The sequence below is a fragment of the Phyllobates terribilis genome, unplaced genomic scaffold (genome assembly GCF_046119375.1).
Source record: "Phyllobates terribilis strain yellow unplaced genomic scaffold, ASM4611937v1 Scaffold_11__3_contigs__length_659146591, whole genome shotgun sequence".
Classification (NCBI taxonomy): Eukaryota; Metazoa; Chordata; class Amphibia; order Anura; family Dendrobatidae; genus Phyllobates; species Phyllobates terribilis.
This window is the reverse complement of record NW_027362771.1, coordinates 107672498-107691047: the sequence shown is the minus strand read 5'-3', so window position 1 is coordinate 107691047 and position 18550 is coordinate 107672498. Positions and strand designations below refer to the sequence as shown.

At 39.7% G+C, this 18550-nt stretch overlaps 1 protein-coding gene across 4 annotated transcripts in view; it reads right to left on the bottom strand.

The window, feature by feature from the left end:
- KDM3B (lysine demethylase 3B) overlaps nt 1–18550 on the bottom strand; it is a 72215-nt gene that overhangs the window by 37033 nt on the left and 16632 nt on the right. For all 4 annotated transcript variants that reach the window (XM_073651437.1, XM_073651436.1, XM_073651439.1 and 1 more), the window contains exons 5-17: nt 17984–18108; nt 12529–12603; nt 10356–10928; nt 7925–9110; nt 6381–6582; nt 5575–5789; nt 5246–5398; nt 4777–4890; nt 4501–4628; nt 3521–3791; nt 1069–1316; nt 453–716; nt 183–354 (exon numbers count right to left, since the gene is read on the bottom strand). In XM_073651437.1, the coding sequence (XP_073507538.1) occupies nt 183–354; nt 453–716; nt 1069–1316; nt 3521–3791; nt 4501–4628; nt 4777–4890; nt 5246–5398; nt 5575–5789; nt 6381–6582; nt 7925–9110; nt 10356–10928; nt 12529–12603; nt 17984–18108 (3726 nt within the window). The remainder of the gene's footprint in view (nt 1–182; nt 355–452; nt 717–1068; nt 1317–3520; nt 3792–4500; nt 4629–4776; nt 4891–5245; nt 5399–5574; nt 5790–6380; nt 6583–7924; nt 9111–10355; nt 10929–12528; nt 12604–17983; nt 18109–18550) is intronic.

The window sequence follows — 18550 nt, the reverse complement described above, 5'->3', positions numbered from 1 at the left end:
GTATTGGCTTACAAATACTGACGTGTGAATAAGGCCTTAACCATAAGGACACTGATAACACACAATCCAGAATAACGTAGAACAGTGTTGTAGTCTTCACCTCAGTGATGTTGAAGTTCAGAATAGTAAAAAAAAATATATATATATTCATTAGTAGAACAAAAAAAGATGATTGTGCTTACTTTCAATAACTTCAAAACCGTCCCAAAAATCACGAACTTTCACATCTGAAATTATAGCACAGTTCCGACAATTCACCAAATCCACATCTTGATCTCCAAATTCAAGACTAAACGCATCAGGTTTCCATAGCTCCCACTTTAGTTTTTTCTGGACCCCAGAAACAAGCACAGGCTGAAAAGAACAGGAAAATCAAATTATTCCAGATTAAATTTTCATATAGCTTAACTAAATAATTCTTTTTCCCTCCCAAAATATATACACATGCTCACCTGGCCTTGTTTCCAGCATTCCCTAAATATTTTCCAATTATTTTTGTTGCTTGGGTCGTGTAGACAGAGTAGCCTTCCATCACAGAGCCAGGAATGTGATGTGTGTGGGTCAAGTACATGTAAACCCATCATCATCTCCTTCCCCTCCTTAAGACTCTCACTCGAGCTACTTGCTCTCTTCGCAGCATCTGATGTCTTTTTGTTTTCTACAACAGAAGCAATAATGTGGTCCAGAAAATTTGGTAAGCTGGATTTGCCCTTTGCCTGAAAAAAAAATAATTTGTGGTTCGAGTTAAAAGGAAAAATGCAATGCAAAGATGAAAACAAAAATGGAATAAACAAAGATTTTTTCAATGAGTGCCAGAAAATCAGCCATCCTCTTCTATCCCAGTAGCGCAGTCTCTGGCTGTAAGGCAACTACCTGCAGCAGAAGCCCTCCCACTAATTGGTATTAAAATAGAAAACACACCATTAAAGTCTATTTCGGCTTCGAAGCAGCTTATCAGAATTAAGAAGTGGAAATATACTTGTACTTTCTTATGGTATATCCATACAATTTAAGAACATTCCTGTGCAAACTAGATTTATATATTAGTAATTTACAAAAACTACTCACTGTGGCATTAAAGACCGGAGGGAAGGGAACTCCAGCTTCAAGTGCTCCTTGTGAAAGCTTCCCTGGACCAGAATGAAGCAAATCCCTCAAGCTGGAGCCTTCACTCTTTGTGTTGGAGGCAGCCGGCCCTAGTAAAAGGCTGTTAAAAAGTTTTGGAGATGAGGAGGTCGTCATATTTGAATTAAGGGAATCCAATCCTAAGGAAGGGTTTGATTCTTTTTGCTGTACAGGCTTCTGTGAGCTAGGATCTGGAATAAAATATATCTACATGAAATACAATGTTCAATCAATTTTCAAAGACAAATAGATGAAGTTAAATTCAAAGTCTAAAATTAACTCATTTTACTTTTAGGTTCATAAATTGAAACAGATATTCGCTATGCAAAATGGACAGTTGTGTCACTTGAACACAGAATAAAGGTGAGACTGCACTGATGAAACTCTGCTCACCATGGTGGAAAATGGCAAACATTTTTTGAGACAAAATCATGTGTCCTTTGGTCTCCAGAAGTGGGGGGAATTTTGTGTTCTCACCCTTTGGGTCTGTTCTAGAGCTGAGCAAAATGTTTTGCACTGTCCTGGACTAGTGTGACCAGTCCAACAAATGTATTCCAATTGTATCCTGAAGCCTACATTAACTCAATAATAGTCAAAAGAAAACATAAAATCAAATCTAAATCACTCTATTGGGTGTGGCAACCCTTTGCCTTCAAAACAGCATCAATTTTTCTTGGTATAGTTGCACAAAGATTTTCAAGGAACTCGGCGGGGAGGTTGTTCCAAACATCTTGGAGAACTATCCACAGCTTTCTGTGGATATACGCTTTTGCAAATCCTTCTCTCTATCATCAAGGCTCTGTGGGGGCCATATGATCACTTCCAGGACTCATTGTTCTTCTTTATACTGAAGATAGTTCTTAATGATATTGGCTGTATGTTAGGGGTCATTGTCCTGCTGCAGAATAAATCTGGAGCCAGTCAGATGCCTCTCGGATGGCACTGATTGAGATACAAGTATTTTCCTGCATTTCTAAGCACTGAGGACATTAATAACCCTGACTAAGTCCCCGACTCTATTTAGTGAAATGCAGCCCCAAATCTGCAGGGAACAGCCATTATACTTCACTGTTGCAGACATTCATTATTGTACAGCTCTACAGTGAAGAAACTGCCTTCTGTTACAGCTAAATATTTCACATTTTGATTCATCAGTCCAGAGCAACTCCTGCCATTTTTCTGCACCACAGTTTCTACGTTTTTGTGCATAGTTGAATCACTTAGTCTTAGTTCCAAGTCAAAGGTATGGCCCCAATTCTTCCATGAAGACCACTCCTAGCCAGACTTCTAACACAGTAGATTAGCGTAGCTGGAACCCATTGGCTTCTGCCAGTTCTAAACTGATGTGATGGACTGGACAAACTTCCGATTACAAAAGGCAAGTAAGCATAATGGGTTTTTAAAGTAAGATATGTCCAGAATTCTTGCATACAGACTACTCCTAGCCAGATTTCTAAGAGAGGTGTAGCTGGATCCCACGGGTTACTGCCAATTCTAAGCTGGTGCCATGGTTTTGACAACTTCCAATTTCGGAGGGAAGAAAGCATGACGGATCATTTATTTGATGGCCGACAACTTCCTTGGTCGATCACTGCGTCTACAGTCCTCACAACTGGCTCATTTATTAATTATTCTTCAAAAGAGTTACAACAGAACATCTTGAAACCCCATTCTGCTTAGAAAACTTTGCCTGTGAGAGACTTTGCTGATGCAGTATAACTACCTTGTGTCTTGTTGTGCTCACTCTTGCCATGGTGCATAATCTGAGACATGAAACCATCTTCCACAACTTCACCTTTGTAGCAGAGCTAGGCAGTTTTTACCACGTTTTAAAACTCCTACGCAGCTGTTTGTTTCATTTAATAACTATGCTTCAAACTACATATGAAAATGATGATCATTATCATTTGTTTGGTATAATTGGTTTCTCATACACCTGAATATAATCCGGAAAAAAAACACCTAACTTTGTGTAAGTGTACCTAGAAGAATTGATACTGCTTTGAAGGCATAGGATGGTCACACAAAATATAGATTTGATTTAGATTAGTCTTTTGTTCATTTAATTTACAATTTGTGTTCTGTGCCTAATTGACAGGTCTGATGATCATGATCATGTTTAATATGCTCACTACAACTGACAGATTTCTCTCTTTTTGTGTACGATGAGAGGCATGTCAGTCACAGTGAGTCGGCAAAGGAAAGTTGTTTCAGAGCAAACACTAGCCACAATCCAATCTTAAAGCTTTTTTTTTCCTTCCTAAAAGGTGGCACTTTAGACATGGATACAGCTGGTTATGATAGTCAGATCTGTAACAATATCATGCAAATAGAGCAGCACAATCCTGCATAAAATGGGGTGAACAAATGAACTAAATATTACAATGTGCACTACCTTTAGTTTCTTCTTTTGCCTTTTGTGCTGCCAGGTCTGCCAGCCAGTGCAATGCAGATGAGGGGGTAGATTCTGGGGACTGCTGTTTGTTTTTATTCTCTGTGTTGTTCAGATTATTTTGTTCAGCCATGGTGTCTTCTGCATTGTTGTTACCAATATCTGGTTTTATATCATCCTCTGTTTTAAGGCTATTTTCATTCGATTGTGCAGTAGTTGATGATGATGATGATGGTGTTACTCCATCATTGACAGGAGTATTTATTGTTGGAAGCTTGAAAACATAAAACACACCATTTACAAATGTCATACCATGCACCGGAAAGTATTTACTGTGAGTTGTATGAACCATTAGGGAGGATTGTCATATCTATAATAAAACTGTATTCTGCCCATATTTTGACTTTTACAAGCATATTAATATGTTTGACACTTCCAGAATTTTTTCCCTATTTTTCAGTACATGATCCAGTAAAATGAATGGTGTAATTGAAAACTCCAACTTGCCATGCTGCAAAAAAACAAGCCCTCATACGGCTATGTCGACAGAAAACGAAAAAAGTTATGGCGCTTGGAAGAAAGAGAGGAAAAAAAACAAAATTAAAGAGTAAAAAAACAAAACAAACAAACACTGGTTATTAAAGGTTAATGCACCCTCATTCTTTGCTAAGCCCCCTTAACATATCCCCATGTGTTATATTATCTGGCATTGTACTGGACACATTCTGATACACCCCAGGCTATCTATTTCTAACGCAGTAGGTTCACTTGTACACTACTAAAAACCCACCATGATCCGATATACAAGTATACAACGTCATGTTGTTCACCTATTGTGTCTTGTGCTAAACACACTTCCTAAAGTCACTGAATACTTTATAGCTTATATAGAAATACAAAAGCCTCTACACAATGGAAACAAACATCCATATTAGTACATGTGGAAATACACACAATATAACATTGGGGAATGCAATGAGTACCTGGGACATGCCGTTCGTGACTGCCGGTCTTAATACAGTTTTATTGTTTCTGTTAATACATGGACAGTTGGCCTTGATACCCCATTTTCCTCTTGCTGCGTGCACCAAATCCCCAATGTTGTAAAGGGCTGCAAATAAAATACATCTCAATCACTGAACAAAGAATAATGTGGACTTAATCACAACTGGAATCAGGAGGTGACATCTACATACCCTGCTACACTTTTAGGGCTCTTAAAGAACAATATAAAAGGAAAAAAAATGGCTTATGCTTACCTGTGCCAGGGATAATCTGAGTTGGCATCAGGTTTTCAGGTTCATGGGACTGTCCTTTAGCACATTTTATCCAAGCAAACACCTCCTCATCACCTGGTTCATCTTCTGCAGCAACTAAAAAACCCAACACATCCATTTACATGAGAAATGATCAAAGTATCAAGATTCCATTTACAGTGACAACCACCAAAAATTGCATTGAAAAAGGGTCTTCTCAATGAAGAATACAAAATACATGATTAAATGAGGAATTATGCTCTGAATAAGGGAGATGATCTTTTGGGAAAGGCATATAATCCCACAAGTCCAAAATTATGGGGTATTGTCTATCACTGTCCAATAGGGAACACTAAAAAAAAAAAAAATCAAACTATGGCCTGAAGGACACTTTGCAATTTCTAATAGAGTTTTTATGCGGCAATAGATTTATGAGCATGCCTACACTCGGAGAATACACATAAATCCTTACCTCTGAGCTGTCTGCTCTTCCGCAGCCGATAACAATCCAGGCAGACACAAAATCCACACTTACGACAAACCCAGTGAATGTTGAAGAGCGTGGTCTCGCACACATCGCACATCTCCCTCACACCTCTGACCGCTCGCTTCCAAGCAACCTTTTCTGTGTAGAAAATAAAATATTTAAATGACAACCCAGTACTCTTGTGTCATCCCAGCATGGATAATAACCCATGTCATATTGTAGCCTATGGATCAGCATGCTTCCTAGGTTACAGTAACATGCTCATCTATGGTACAAGTATGAGCAAAGTGTGGAAAGAATAAATAAAAACTTACGCTGTGGCTCCACCATCATCATGGCTTCTTTCTCTGACATAACTAACTGACAGAACTGATCTCCCACGTTAGCAAGAATATATTTGGAGGTCTCCAAGTCAATGCCCTCCGCTGGAACTGCATTAGGAACCCAGAGACGCATGGCTTCAGAATCACTCTGCTGGGGACTCAAGAAGCCTTCTACACGAAGTATTCCTTTCCTGGTAAAAACCAGCCTGAAATGCAATGATAGTAACTTTATATAAATGTATTGGTAGAAAATCACGCATTGTTTTAAGAGGATCTGTTATTAGATTTCACAATATTAAAACCTATTCCCTATTAAAGGTAAGACAAGTTATCCTCTGTCCATAAAATAGGAGAGAACTTATTAATCAGCAGAGGTCTGACTACTGAGACTTGTATTCATATCGGTTAAGCCCCTTTCATACTGCATTCTTCGCCATGTACAGTGGTCCAGTCGGAGCGAACGTCCAAACTCCCGGCGTATGACCCGACGGGACCATTGACTATAATGGTGCAGACGGAGTCACCATGTTCTCTGTTGTGCATCATTTTCGGGCGTATAGGTCTACCAGATGTAGTAGAAAACACAGGGATTGTATCAAAATGACTGTGTGCAGACCAGCAAGTGACACATGGCTGGAATCAGGGTCTCAGTCCCTACATCATGCTGCTCTCAGATTACATAACAAAACGCTGGTGATAGATTCCCTTTAAAGTCACTATCCTCTACTGTTTATGATAAAACCTGGAACTGACTGCCTACATTGCTGGGAACACAAACACTTAGAATAAAGCCATACCTGCGGAAATGGAAAAATCTACAAGCCACAGTGGAATCATCCTGATCTGGCTCTTTGAATTTCCGATAGCGTTCTAATCTGCACTCCCGACATTTATGCAAATGTGGTGCCACATTGATACAGGAGCCATCCTGAAGAAAAGGTTCTCCTGACTGCTTCAGTTTTCTTACTTTACTCACGTCTTTCAACACAGACTGTCCAACTGCAATAAAACAAAGAGATCGTTCATGAAATCACCCAAACGTCCAGAGGATAATATTATCCGGTTGTGAAACAGTTATCTGATACTGTATATGCCAGATTAGAAATACTGGATTGTATACAAGTACAATCTAATCAAGCAGGAGAACTGCTGCTCTGGAGCTCTACAATACAGACCTTGTGGAGCTGCTCCAACACCATGTGCTTCAGAAATCCAAGAAAAATACAAAGAAAGCATTTGGTATGAACAGCACGCACCATGGCAAGGGCTGGCAAAGAGAGGACAGGTCCCAGTATACCCAGATTTGTGGATGCCACCGTCTGTATTCACCTGGACACAGAGTTGCTTTCTGCTGTCATCCCTCCATCTGCACCAAATAGAGCGGCTGACCTGTATTTTTCTCAAAATAAACACCCACCTTCAACACCATTTTCTTAATTTAACCCCTTCCCATCACTGCCAATTTTTATTTCAGGAAAGACAGCAGAAAAAGGAGAAATCTCTCCAGAACAATAGTACATATGCCAAGTGTGTATGGAGAGAGCCCAGGGGCAGATGCCGGCAGTAATACACTGCTGGCTTCTGCCTGTAAAAGTGATCAGCACTGACAGCAGCAGCATTTAAAAGGAAATCTGTCACCATGAGAATGCAGTATAATCTGCAGGCATCATGTTATACGGTAGGGGGAGCTCAGCAGCTTTATGTATAGTGTTGTGAGAAAAGGCTAGGTATAACCTGTATTTTCACCATTTAATCCTCTGCTCTTTCTGGGGTTTTTGGTCCAGTAGGCGGTCCTATCAGTGACTGACAGCTGTCTTTATATAAGTGTGGACACAGAAATAACTGTCAGTCACTGATAGGACCGCCCACTGGACCGGAAATCCCAGATAGAGCAGACGTATAAATGATTAAATCACAGGTTAAACCGAATCTTTTCTCACAAAATCACATATTCTGCTCACCTCCTCCTTCTCTATAACATGGTGCCCGCAGATTGCATGGCATTTTCTTGGTGACAGGTTCGTTTTAAACGCTGTGATAAATTGTGACTGAACCTTGGCGCTACAATACTCAAGAGACCTCTGCATATAAAATACATATGCTGCCTCCCTCTTGCTGATGAGGCACATGTATCTCATAAGTTGGGAATATGATACATTTGTAGCCACTTCTAGTTCATTCTCCACTTTGATACAGTGGTAGATAGGGGACACCAATTTACACAAAGATACAGAGCCTAGAGGTGGTACCCACATCTATCCGATATTTTTGGCATATCCTGTGGCTATGCTATAATTTTCCAAGATACGAATAACCTTTAATTTTTCCCTTCCCTTCTTACCTTTCAGTGGAGCAGTAGCTCTTGGTCTTGCTTTTGGGACCTGTTTTCCTCTACCTTTTGCTAACAACAAATCCACAACATGCTCTCCATTAGGTCCAATCCTCCCAACCAGATGCTCTGGAATCCCCTTAAAGCCAGCTCTAGAGTTCAGCTGCTCTTCTGAATCACTCATATCACTCAGATCACTGTTAGTACTGGAATCAGAGTCTTGTTTAGACGTCCGACTTCGTTCATCCAATGTGAACCTATTAACAGAGTCAAAAGCGGCTTTACCATCATGAGAAAATTCTGATGAGGGGAGGACACCTGGTTGAAGCCTACTTGACAAAGCAGTGAATGTTCTTAACAACGGATTGTCCATTTGCCCAGATCCAATTGCAGGTTTATCTTCAGTAGGACTCGAAGCCAATGTTGGCATCTCAATTGGTTGACTTAAGCTATTTGCTGGGGAATTTGACCGTCCGTTTCCCAAAAATGTAGAACTTTGAAGAGTTTCAGTTATTGATGCACCTGAAGTTATAGGTAACTGTTTAAGTGACTCTGTAGTAAAGAGGGGTTTTGTTTTCAGCAAAGAGATGGGTTCATCAGCTCTGTGCTGGTCCTGCCAAATAGAGGATGAAGTATTTCCAGGTAATGAACTCTGGGCTGCAAAGCCAAATGGTGACATGTCCTTTTTATCGGAAAATGCCAAAAATGGGTTTGATGGTTCTTCTCTGGACAGCTTCGGAGGTTGCAGAAAAAGGTTTTCATGTGTCTCAGGTGGTCGAGCAGGTAAAACCTTTCCAGGAAATGCAGGGGTGAGTTTCGGCATAGATTCAGAAAAAGGTGGTTTTGTGTTTGCTTTTGTTTCCTGTGGGGTGAGAGCCTTTGGCTTGAAAAGTGTAGAAGAAAGTCCTTCCTTGTATGACATGCCAGAGTCCTTGCCTGAAGGTTCTTCTACAGAACTTTCTGAGATGGCAGTAAAGTAATTGCTTGGTGGAACGTTTTGTGACATACACTGGAAAAACAGGTTTTTAGACAGATCAGGCTCTTTTGCATCTTCCTGGATATTACCAGTTCCAAACTGGAAGCCAACAGGCTTGTTTCCTTGAACTGTGCCATTGGATTGGTTCCTGTCCTCTCCAAAGGTTGGTTGATGTCCAGACATGCCAAAACCACTTTTGATAGGCATGCTTTTTCTGAAATTCTGCAATACATTTAATCAAAAAGACTCAAAATAAGAAGGGTTAATATGCAAAAGTGGAAATGGGTAATGTCTTAGAATGCTTAGGACAACTTAAAGGCAAATTGGTAAAGTTTGATTCCAGACTGGAAAAACATGGAAATAGTATAAAAGATAAAAATACAGCTTAGATTCGTTCTTTTCAGTTCTGTTTTAAGACATTTTCTATTTTTTGCAGAAAAAACACTGGGCTACAGGATCCATTTGATGTGTCAGGTCTGCTAAAAAAGGAAGCATGATGCTACCCATGGTGCCTCCGGACTGTAAGACGCAGACACTTTTTAACAAGATTTAATCTAGATAAAAAGTGCGCCTTTTAGTACAAAAAATGCGGTATTTCTTGTACACTGTCTAAACACATATAGAAATGAACTTTTACCTGTTTTAGTGTGCAACACTAGATCATAGAGTATGTAGTAAGGATCTGGTGTTAATTAAAATGAATATGTCAGCAGGTCTTTGCTATGTAATCCGAGAGCAGCATGATGTAGTGGAAGAGACCCTGATTTCAGCATTGTGATACTTACTGGACTGTGTGTTGTTTCAATACAATCAGTGTTTCATCAGCAGATCATCACCACAGGACAACTGGCCTCAAGCATCCTAGTCCAACCGGCCTCAAGCATCCTAGTCCAACCCTGCCCCCAGCACTGATTAGCAGCGCTCTGTCACTATACAATGTACACAGGAAGCTGTGATGTGGCCGGGGTTAACAGCTGAACATCTGAGCTCTGCTAGATCTGCAGCACAGAAAATTGTGACTCTACTACAACTGCTGCATCAAGTAAACTAAGTGATACATCGCTGAAATCAGGGTCTCTGCCCCTACCTCATACTGCCAGCAGATTACATAGCAAAAATCAGCTGACAGATTCCCTTTAAAGTGTTACTCTTGTCTCGTTTGTTAATGGCATACTCTGTCTATAACGAGACCTGCATCTATCTCTAGAATCAAGGTAGGTCTCTGATGCGCACTGCTTTTCTGGGATTCTCTCAGCTGATTTATGACACAAACCACATCTAAGTTGAATGTGCAGGGAAACATATAGCCTGTGATAGCTAAACAGTGCAAAAATTTTAAATGAAACCCAATTGCAAACATGATTATTAGCCCCAAATACATTCAATCATGTAAGAAAAAAAAATAGTCAAAATAGTTTTTCACATTGGGATGGTAAGAAACTTAAGGAGCAAGTGCAAAATAATTACCTCTCCTGCAGCCCAGCTAGGTTTCTTGCTTTCTTCTGCCACTGCACTGGAAGGAGCGGTGTCAGATATTCTCACTGTAGTTGCCGTCACTCCACTAGCCGGTAAACTTTCAGCGTTGCTTATAGGATTATCAGTCGGCATTGCACTTGTATTCACTGATCGTAATGTTTCTGGCATTAGTGTGCCTTGACTAGCCATTGATGAAAACGTTGGGAAGGCTAGAGGTGCTCCATCGCTAACAGGCTGGTCTTGGACTACTAATGTACGGCCATTTTCTTTGGTGTAAGTTGCAAAGCGAATATTACGATTAATTTGTGGAACAAAATGTAACATGTGTTTGGATCTAGAATCTACTGCGGGGTCAGTAGTACTGCCACTAGTCCAGGAACTCCGGGTAAGTTCACTTGGATCACCTCCATTGCTATCCAACTCTTTCTTTTCTGCTTTCTGCTTTTTGCTTGAAGAATCACCATCTGCATCGAGAGGAATCTTTCTTCTACGGCCATCACGTCCATCTGTATTTTCCTTTTTCTTCTTGGATTTTGTTGTCTTTGTTACTTTTAATAACGAATCCTGAAACACAATTAATCAAAAATATTTATAAGGATAGGGACAATGGTGGCAACCCCACAGATCAGCTCTGTGCAGGTCAAGCAGCCAAAATTCTAGCAGTATTTGCCCACAAAAAACGGTCTGATGTCTTGCATCATATTTATAGTCTAGAGGTTTGCTACCTTGCTGAAAAGAAGCACAGTTTGTCAAAAACAGCATGGTCTAATATATATGTGACACTAGTGTGCCAAAAATCTAGCCAACAATTTTAGAGTAAATTTAAAGTTAAAGGTTAAAGTGAATGTGATTTGAGCTGCAGCACTACAGAATGGCCGCTGCACAGTATACACAGGTGGGGTGTAGATAAAAAGGCAAAGAACAATAATGATGACGTCAAACCCAGTGGTGTGTACAGTGGCTGTTGTCCCAAACCAGATAGAGAGCCGGTCATCAATTTTGTCAACCCTAAAATGCTATAGGGTTAGAGAGGCGCTTTAGAACATAACTATGTGTAATAAAACTAATCTTCAAGGAAAAATAAATAAGTAACTAACCCATTAGTGATCGGCCAATTGTGCTTGTTTTTTCCTCTCTTTTCTGTGCCATTTTTATCACTGAAGTGGCTATATTAGGCCTTGTTTTACGCATGACAAATTGTAATTTGTTTAGTTTTGTTTTGGGTTACAATTAAATTATTGTGCAATTTATATAATTTTTCTCTGTGACGCAAACATAGAAAAAAGCTATTTTTGGTTAATGGCTTTTTTTTCCTACCGTTTCACTGTTCACGTTTCACAATCAATAACTTGTTGAATTAATTCTCTAAGTTATTATGGCCTTGTGGATACCTAATATGTGTAGAGTTTTTTATGTAATAAAATTAATTTTATATAAAGAAAATGGAATTTTTTGGTGGAAACTATTTTTTTTCATGTATTTTATACAATTTACATAATTTTTCTCTCAAGAAATCATAAAAAAATTCAAGGGATCTTGTAGCAATTCTGCTATGCCAGTCATGAGATTGCCATGTCCTCCAAAAGCATCAGCGATGATGATGCTCCTATTTGTTGCATAGCACTGAGTGCTATGTCCCTAGTGAAAGAGAAGGCAGAAGCAGCAATAAACCACTTCAGTTTTCTCAAGGTCCCTGGATGTGTCTGACAACCAGGGACCGACCAGCTTATGCTAGACTGTAGGAGCTTTAACCCAGTGCCATAAATTTACAATGGTGCAGAGTTATAGCTCAGGACCTAGTACAGTAAATTTAAGACGCTTGGTCATTATGTGACTAAACAAATCCTATACCACATGCAAAGTGCTATCCAGTTATCTGCTGGGAGTTTCTTCAGCAGGCAAGTGTGTCTGAATGTGGTGGAAACACCTACCATATAGGCTTGATTGACATCTCTTTGTAAGAAATAGTGTGATGACATTGGCATCTGTGACACATCCTATGAAACCTTGCTCAACCTCCCTACCATAATTGTTTTAATTTTCAGCCTGGATACCAATATTTTGTAATGTAGAAAGAACAATGTATCATTTCATCATATGTTTCCATCATACGCTTCAATAATTGGTCACATTTATTTCTTGAATTGCGAATAGAATATATTACCTCCGGCTCCAGAACAGAGTCATCGACTAGCACCACGTGTACCAATTTAGGATCAACCGTTTCAGTTTCACCTGCCTGTCAACGGTGAAAAAAAGGAAAAAGTCACAGTAAGAAATTGGGGAAATCTTGAATCAAAATTTAAAAAAAAATAAATAAATCCATACATTTCTAGAAATACTTCTTGAGCAGTGAAAACTCTAGTTTATACAGTATATGGGCCTTATAGCTACTGTCACCCAAGAGGCTTTGAAAACTACAAACAATACTGCTGTCTGTGTACAAAGTGGACAAAACGTACAGCAAAGCCTTTTCTCAAAAAACCTTACATTTGGACAGTCTACTATCTAACAAGCCTTTTAAAAGAAACAAACAGTTGAATAACACGGGAATTGGAATGTGAGATCATATTAAGTTCAATGTATCTTCAATATTAAAAAGAGTTAAATACCTTGTAAAAATTCCTGAATTCCGGAATCTGTCGTTCTTTTCCATTTTGCGCTACGTCACTCCAATGCAGAGATAATCACATTGTTCCTTTTGCAGTGCAGTATGGGAAATCTCTGCTTGCAGTCCAACTGGGCGTTTCTTCAGTCTTCTCTGGGGGTGTGTGCTGTAATCCCTCCCTTCCAGATGCTGCCAGTCTCGCCAGTGTCTGACATTGATAGAGCTGTGATTGGCAGCACTGGGAGGGAGGGGTGAAAGAGCACATCCCCTAGAGAAGACTGTGAAGAAACGCCCAGTTGGACCGTAAGCAGAGATTTCACATAGAGCGCTGCAGAAGAAACAAATGTGAATATCTCTGTAATGGAGTGACGCAGCGCAAAACAAATGAAACAGTCAGAATCAGGGGAACTCAGAAATGTTTACAACTTATTGTAACTTTGTTTTTTTTAACAAGTGACAGGTTCTACAAAGATTATGTTTTTCCATACCTGTAAATAATGATAGACATTGAGGATATGATTGCATAAACAATGTGCCTCATCAATATTTTTCAAAACTATTGAGTGGAGCCTAGTAGTGTCATCTATCATGATACAGTTAGACTACAATCTGCACTTTCCTCTTTCACGTGGAGACTAATATAGAGATAAAGCTGTAGATTTTCACTACATTATTACCATCCAAGTCAAATCACAGATCAACAGTATTGCAAAAATAATATAGTCAAGTGAAATAAAAAAAAAAACATGCACGCAAACCAGCATAAAGGCTCATTCAGACGTCTGTGCAAATCAGTCCTATGTCAAACCACAATGCACGGACGGACTGTGGCTCTCCTGGCACCTTCCTGTTTTCAGACACAGAGACACGGCCGACACAGCTTCAGTCACTGCTGAGTATATAGTGAGTGGCCGATGTAATCACGCCCTCAACACTGAATGATGGTCGGCTCACCAGTCCATCAGTGCCAGGGTGTGGTTATAGCCGCCACTCACTATATACTCAGTGGTGACTGAAGCCGCACCGGCCTCTATGACTGAAAGCTGGAGGAATAAAGTTCATTTCCTCCTGGCAGCTGGGGTTTCAGTGCATAGGCTGCACAGATTTAAAATGCTATTAGCCTGCAGATCTACCCCAGATTTACAGGTTAATAGCGTATTTATATGACAGAGTCCCTTTAACCGCTTCCCGACCGCCCACTGTAGATAAACGTTCGCGCTGCCTGGGCTCTGTGCAGCGCGGACGTTTAAAAACGGTGGGTGGTCTCGCAGCGCTCAGGACCCCCAGGGTCCTGCAAGCGCTGCGAGAGCGGTGCAGAGCGATAGCTCTGACAGGGAACATCATCGGGACCTGATTGGATCAGGTCCCAGTGATGTTAACCCTTTGCTGTCTTCTATATGCCGCGATCTATAGTGATCGTGGCATATAGAAGACAGCAGGAGGAGAGGGGGTGGTATACTTACCTCTCCGAAGACCCCTGATACCTTCAAGGACCTTGGGTTGCTATGGCAGCTGGAGGTCACATGACCGCCTCCAGCTCTGCCATATATTGTGTCCTGCCAGAGTCAGCCTGCAGCTGAAGCCTGGCAGGAGACACTGACTGTGTGAAGATCTCATGTAATATAATATATGTCTATTACATTACATGAGATCAGCGATCAGAAAAATAAAAATTATTGTCCCATACAGGGACTAAGTAAAAATGTAAAAAAAAGTAAAAAAAAATGTTTTGAAACGGTTAAAAAAAAAAATACAAAATAAATTAAAATAAATAAATAAAATATTAAACCGATAAATCCGTATATTTATGCAAAAATAAAAAAAGTACACATATTTGGTATCGCCGCGTCCGAAACAACCTGAGCTATAAAACTGTCACACTAATTAACTCCTTCTGTGCACACCGTAATAAAAATAAATAAAAAACGGAGCAAAAAACTATGCCTTTTCCTCATATCGCCAAACAAAAAGTGGAAAAAAATGCGATCAAAAAGCAAAATGGAAATAAAAATGGTACCGCTGAAAACGTCATCTTGTTCCGCAAAAAAAAAGCAGCCATACAGCTCCATCAGCCGAAAAATAAAAAAGTTATAGCGCTCAGAATAAAGCAATGCAAAAAAAATATTTTTTTCTATAAAATAGTTTTATTGTGTAAAAGCGCCAAAACATAAAAAAAATATACAGTAAGTGTAGTATCGCTGTAAACGTACTGACCCGAAGAATAACGCTGCCTGATCACTTTTACCACACGCAGAACGGCATAAAAAAAAACCTAAAAAACAATTCCTGAATTGTTTGTTTTTGTTAATTTTACCTCCCAAAAAACGGAATAGAAAGCGATCAAAAAATGTCACGTACCCAAAAATGGTACCTATAAAAAGGTCAACTCGTCCCGCAAAAAACAAGCCATCACATGACTCTGTGGGCCGAAATATGGAAAAATTATAGCTCTCAAAATATGGCGATGCAAAAACTAGATTTTGCAAAAAAAAAAAGCGTCTTTTAGTGTGTGACAGCTGTCAGTCATAAAAACCCGATATAAATCTGGTATCTCTGTAATCGCACCGACCCGAAGAATAAAGTAATCTCATCACTTATACTGCACGAGGAACGGCGTAAAAAATAAATAAAACCAATTCTTCACCTGCTACTGATTTGTTTATTATGTCTCCCAAAGATCGCAGTAAGGCTCTGCTCACATTTATCCTGCGCTCTGCGCTAAGCGCTTACACCAGAGTTTCCGTGTAAATCTCTGAAATAAGTGATTCAGACGGAACCCATGACGGAAGATTCCCTGTAATGAGGCAGATATAGGCCACTGTGGATGCCGTCTGGCCTGTGATCCCACGGTGTCATTTGTTTTAGGCGTGCATAAAAGTGCGGTTGGCCACAGTTTTGTGCACTTCTGAAAAAAAGGACACCGCTAAACAGAGGCCAGACTGAGTCCAGAGTAACTCTGCTGCCTCATTACAGTGAATGGATCCCACAGGGGTTTCATCTGAATTACATCACTTGGAAATTTAGATGGAAACCCCGATGTAAGTGCTCAGCCTCGAGCGCCGGATAAATGTTACGTAAAATGTTCCCAATAAAAGCTTCAACTCAGTCCTCAAAAAAAGCTAGTCCCCACTCAGGTCCGTCATCTGTTAAAAATATAAGGGACTTCCAAGTTACTGGTAGCAGAAAGGCTCTGGAAAAGCGAAATGGCCCTTGCCCCCCAAAAGAAATTCAGAAAATTTTGTGCTCTCAAAACCAAATGCCTATTCTACAATAATTTGTTCTCCAATTGTCAAATAGCGCTCCGTCCCTCCCAGATCTCACCGTATGGCTGAGCGGAACGATACAGCCACATATGGGGTATTGACACTTTTAGAAGAAATTGTGTGACACATTTCGGCACCATTTTTACCCATTGCCCTGTGTGAAAATGTAAAATATGAGGGTAAAACATTTTTTTGTGGTAAAAATATAATTATGCTTTTTTCACTGCCCAATGGTATAAATTTAAAAATTAAAAAATACTCACTACTTCCCTAGATGAATTCCTTGAGAGGTGTAGTTTACAAAATGGGGTCACTTGTGGGGGTTTCTGCTGTTTCGGCATGTCAGCGACTCTTCAAATGTGACATGGTGTCTGCAACCTATCCCAGCCAACATAGCGCTCCTTTCTCTTCCGAACCCTGCCGTACACCAAAGCAGTGGTTTTCCCCCACATATGGGGTATCGGCGTACTCAGGAGAAATTGCACAACAAATTTCATGGTGCAATTTATCCTGTTACCCTTATGATAATGCAAAATTAGGGAATGAAAAACATTTTTTGTGGGAAAAATGTGAAAATTGTATTTTTATGGCTCAATATTATAAACTTCTGTGAAGCACCTGGGGGTGCAAGGTGCTCACCACACATCTAGATAAGTTCCCTAAGGGGTCTAGTTTCCAAAATGGTGTCACTTGTGGGGGGTTTCCACTGTTTAGGCACATTAGGGGCCCCCCAAATGCAACATGGCGTCCACTAATTATTCAAACAAATTTTACATTCAAAAAGTCAAATGGCGCTCCTTCCTTTCCGAACCCTGCAGTGCGCCCAAACAGTGGTTTTCCCTCACATATGGGGTATCAGCGCGCTCAAAAGAAATTGCACAAAAAATTTTGGGGTCCATTTTTTCTTGTTACCCCTGTGAAAATAAAAAAAAAAGGGGTCTAAAGTAACATTTTTGTGAAAAAAGTTAAATGTTAATTTTTTTCTTCCACATTCCAAAAATTCCTGTGAAGCACCTGAAGGGTTAATAAACTTCTTGAATGTGGTTTTGAGCACCTTGAGGGGTGCAGTTTTTAGAATGGTGTCACTTTTGGGTATTTTCTGTCATAAAGACCCCTCAAAGTGACTTCAAATATGATGTGGTCCCTAAAAAAATGTTTTTGTAAATTTTGTTGGAAAAATGAGTAATCGCTGATCAACTTTTAACCCTTATAGCTCCCTAACAATAAAAAATTTGGGTTCCAAAATTGTGCTGATGTAAAGTAGACATGTGGGAAATGTTATTTATTAACTATTTTGTGTGACATATCTCTCTGATTTAAGGGCATGAAAATTCAAAGTTTGAAAATTGCAAAATTTTCGCCAAATTTCCGATTTTTTCACAAATAAACACAAGTGATATTGAAGAACTTTTACCACAATCATGAAGTACAATATGTCACGAAAAAACAATCTCAGAATCAGGGGGATCCGTTGAAGCGTTCCAGAGTAATTACCTCATAAAGTGACAGTGGTCAGAATTGAAAAAATTGGCCTGGTCACGAAGGCAAAAACAGGCTCTGGTGCTAAGTGGTTAAGTGCTGACATTGTATTTGCCTTTATGACCTCTTTGGTTGGGGTATTCCACAGTCAGACTACTCTAACTATAAATTGTCTTTCCTCCACATGTAACATACACAAATAAGGCAATATGTACAAAAGAAAAAAGTAAATTTGTATTATTCAGTAATATATCAAAACTCATACCTACCTCAATTATTGTAACATTTATTATACGAGTAATAGGGTCTTGATGAGTTACAACTCCACAGATCCATTTTTCATTCTCATCTGGTCTAAATACCTTGACCTCCTGACCTTGAATACTGCAAATACCTAGAAAAAATTACAATAAGCAATAAATTAATTACTTGCAGGCCGCCTAATGACTCAAAATTTTGGGGCAGTCCTCATTTGACTCAGCAATGAAGTTTTATGTCATTGCAAAGTAAAGAAAGATTGTGCAGCTGCAGGAGCCGGCTCAGACATGGTTTGTTACCATCTGCTCCCTTATTTCTGAACAAGCGCTGTGTATACAGTTTAGGAAGTGCTTCCTCCTCCCGTCTCAATCAACATGTAACTTCAAGTGTCCTTTTGAAGACCTTATGTGGGGCACAATGAGTGCATTAAATAAGTATAAAAAAAAATGAACCCCTTCCATTTTGGGAGAGATACAACATTTTGATGCCTTTTTAATTACATTTTTTGCACTGTTGTGGTGACCAAAGTAAACACAATTGTGGAGTTTCGATATATTGATATATCAGCTTTTTTACGG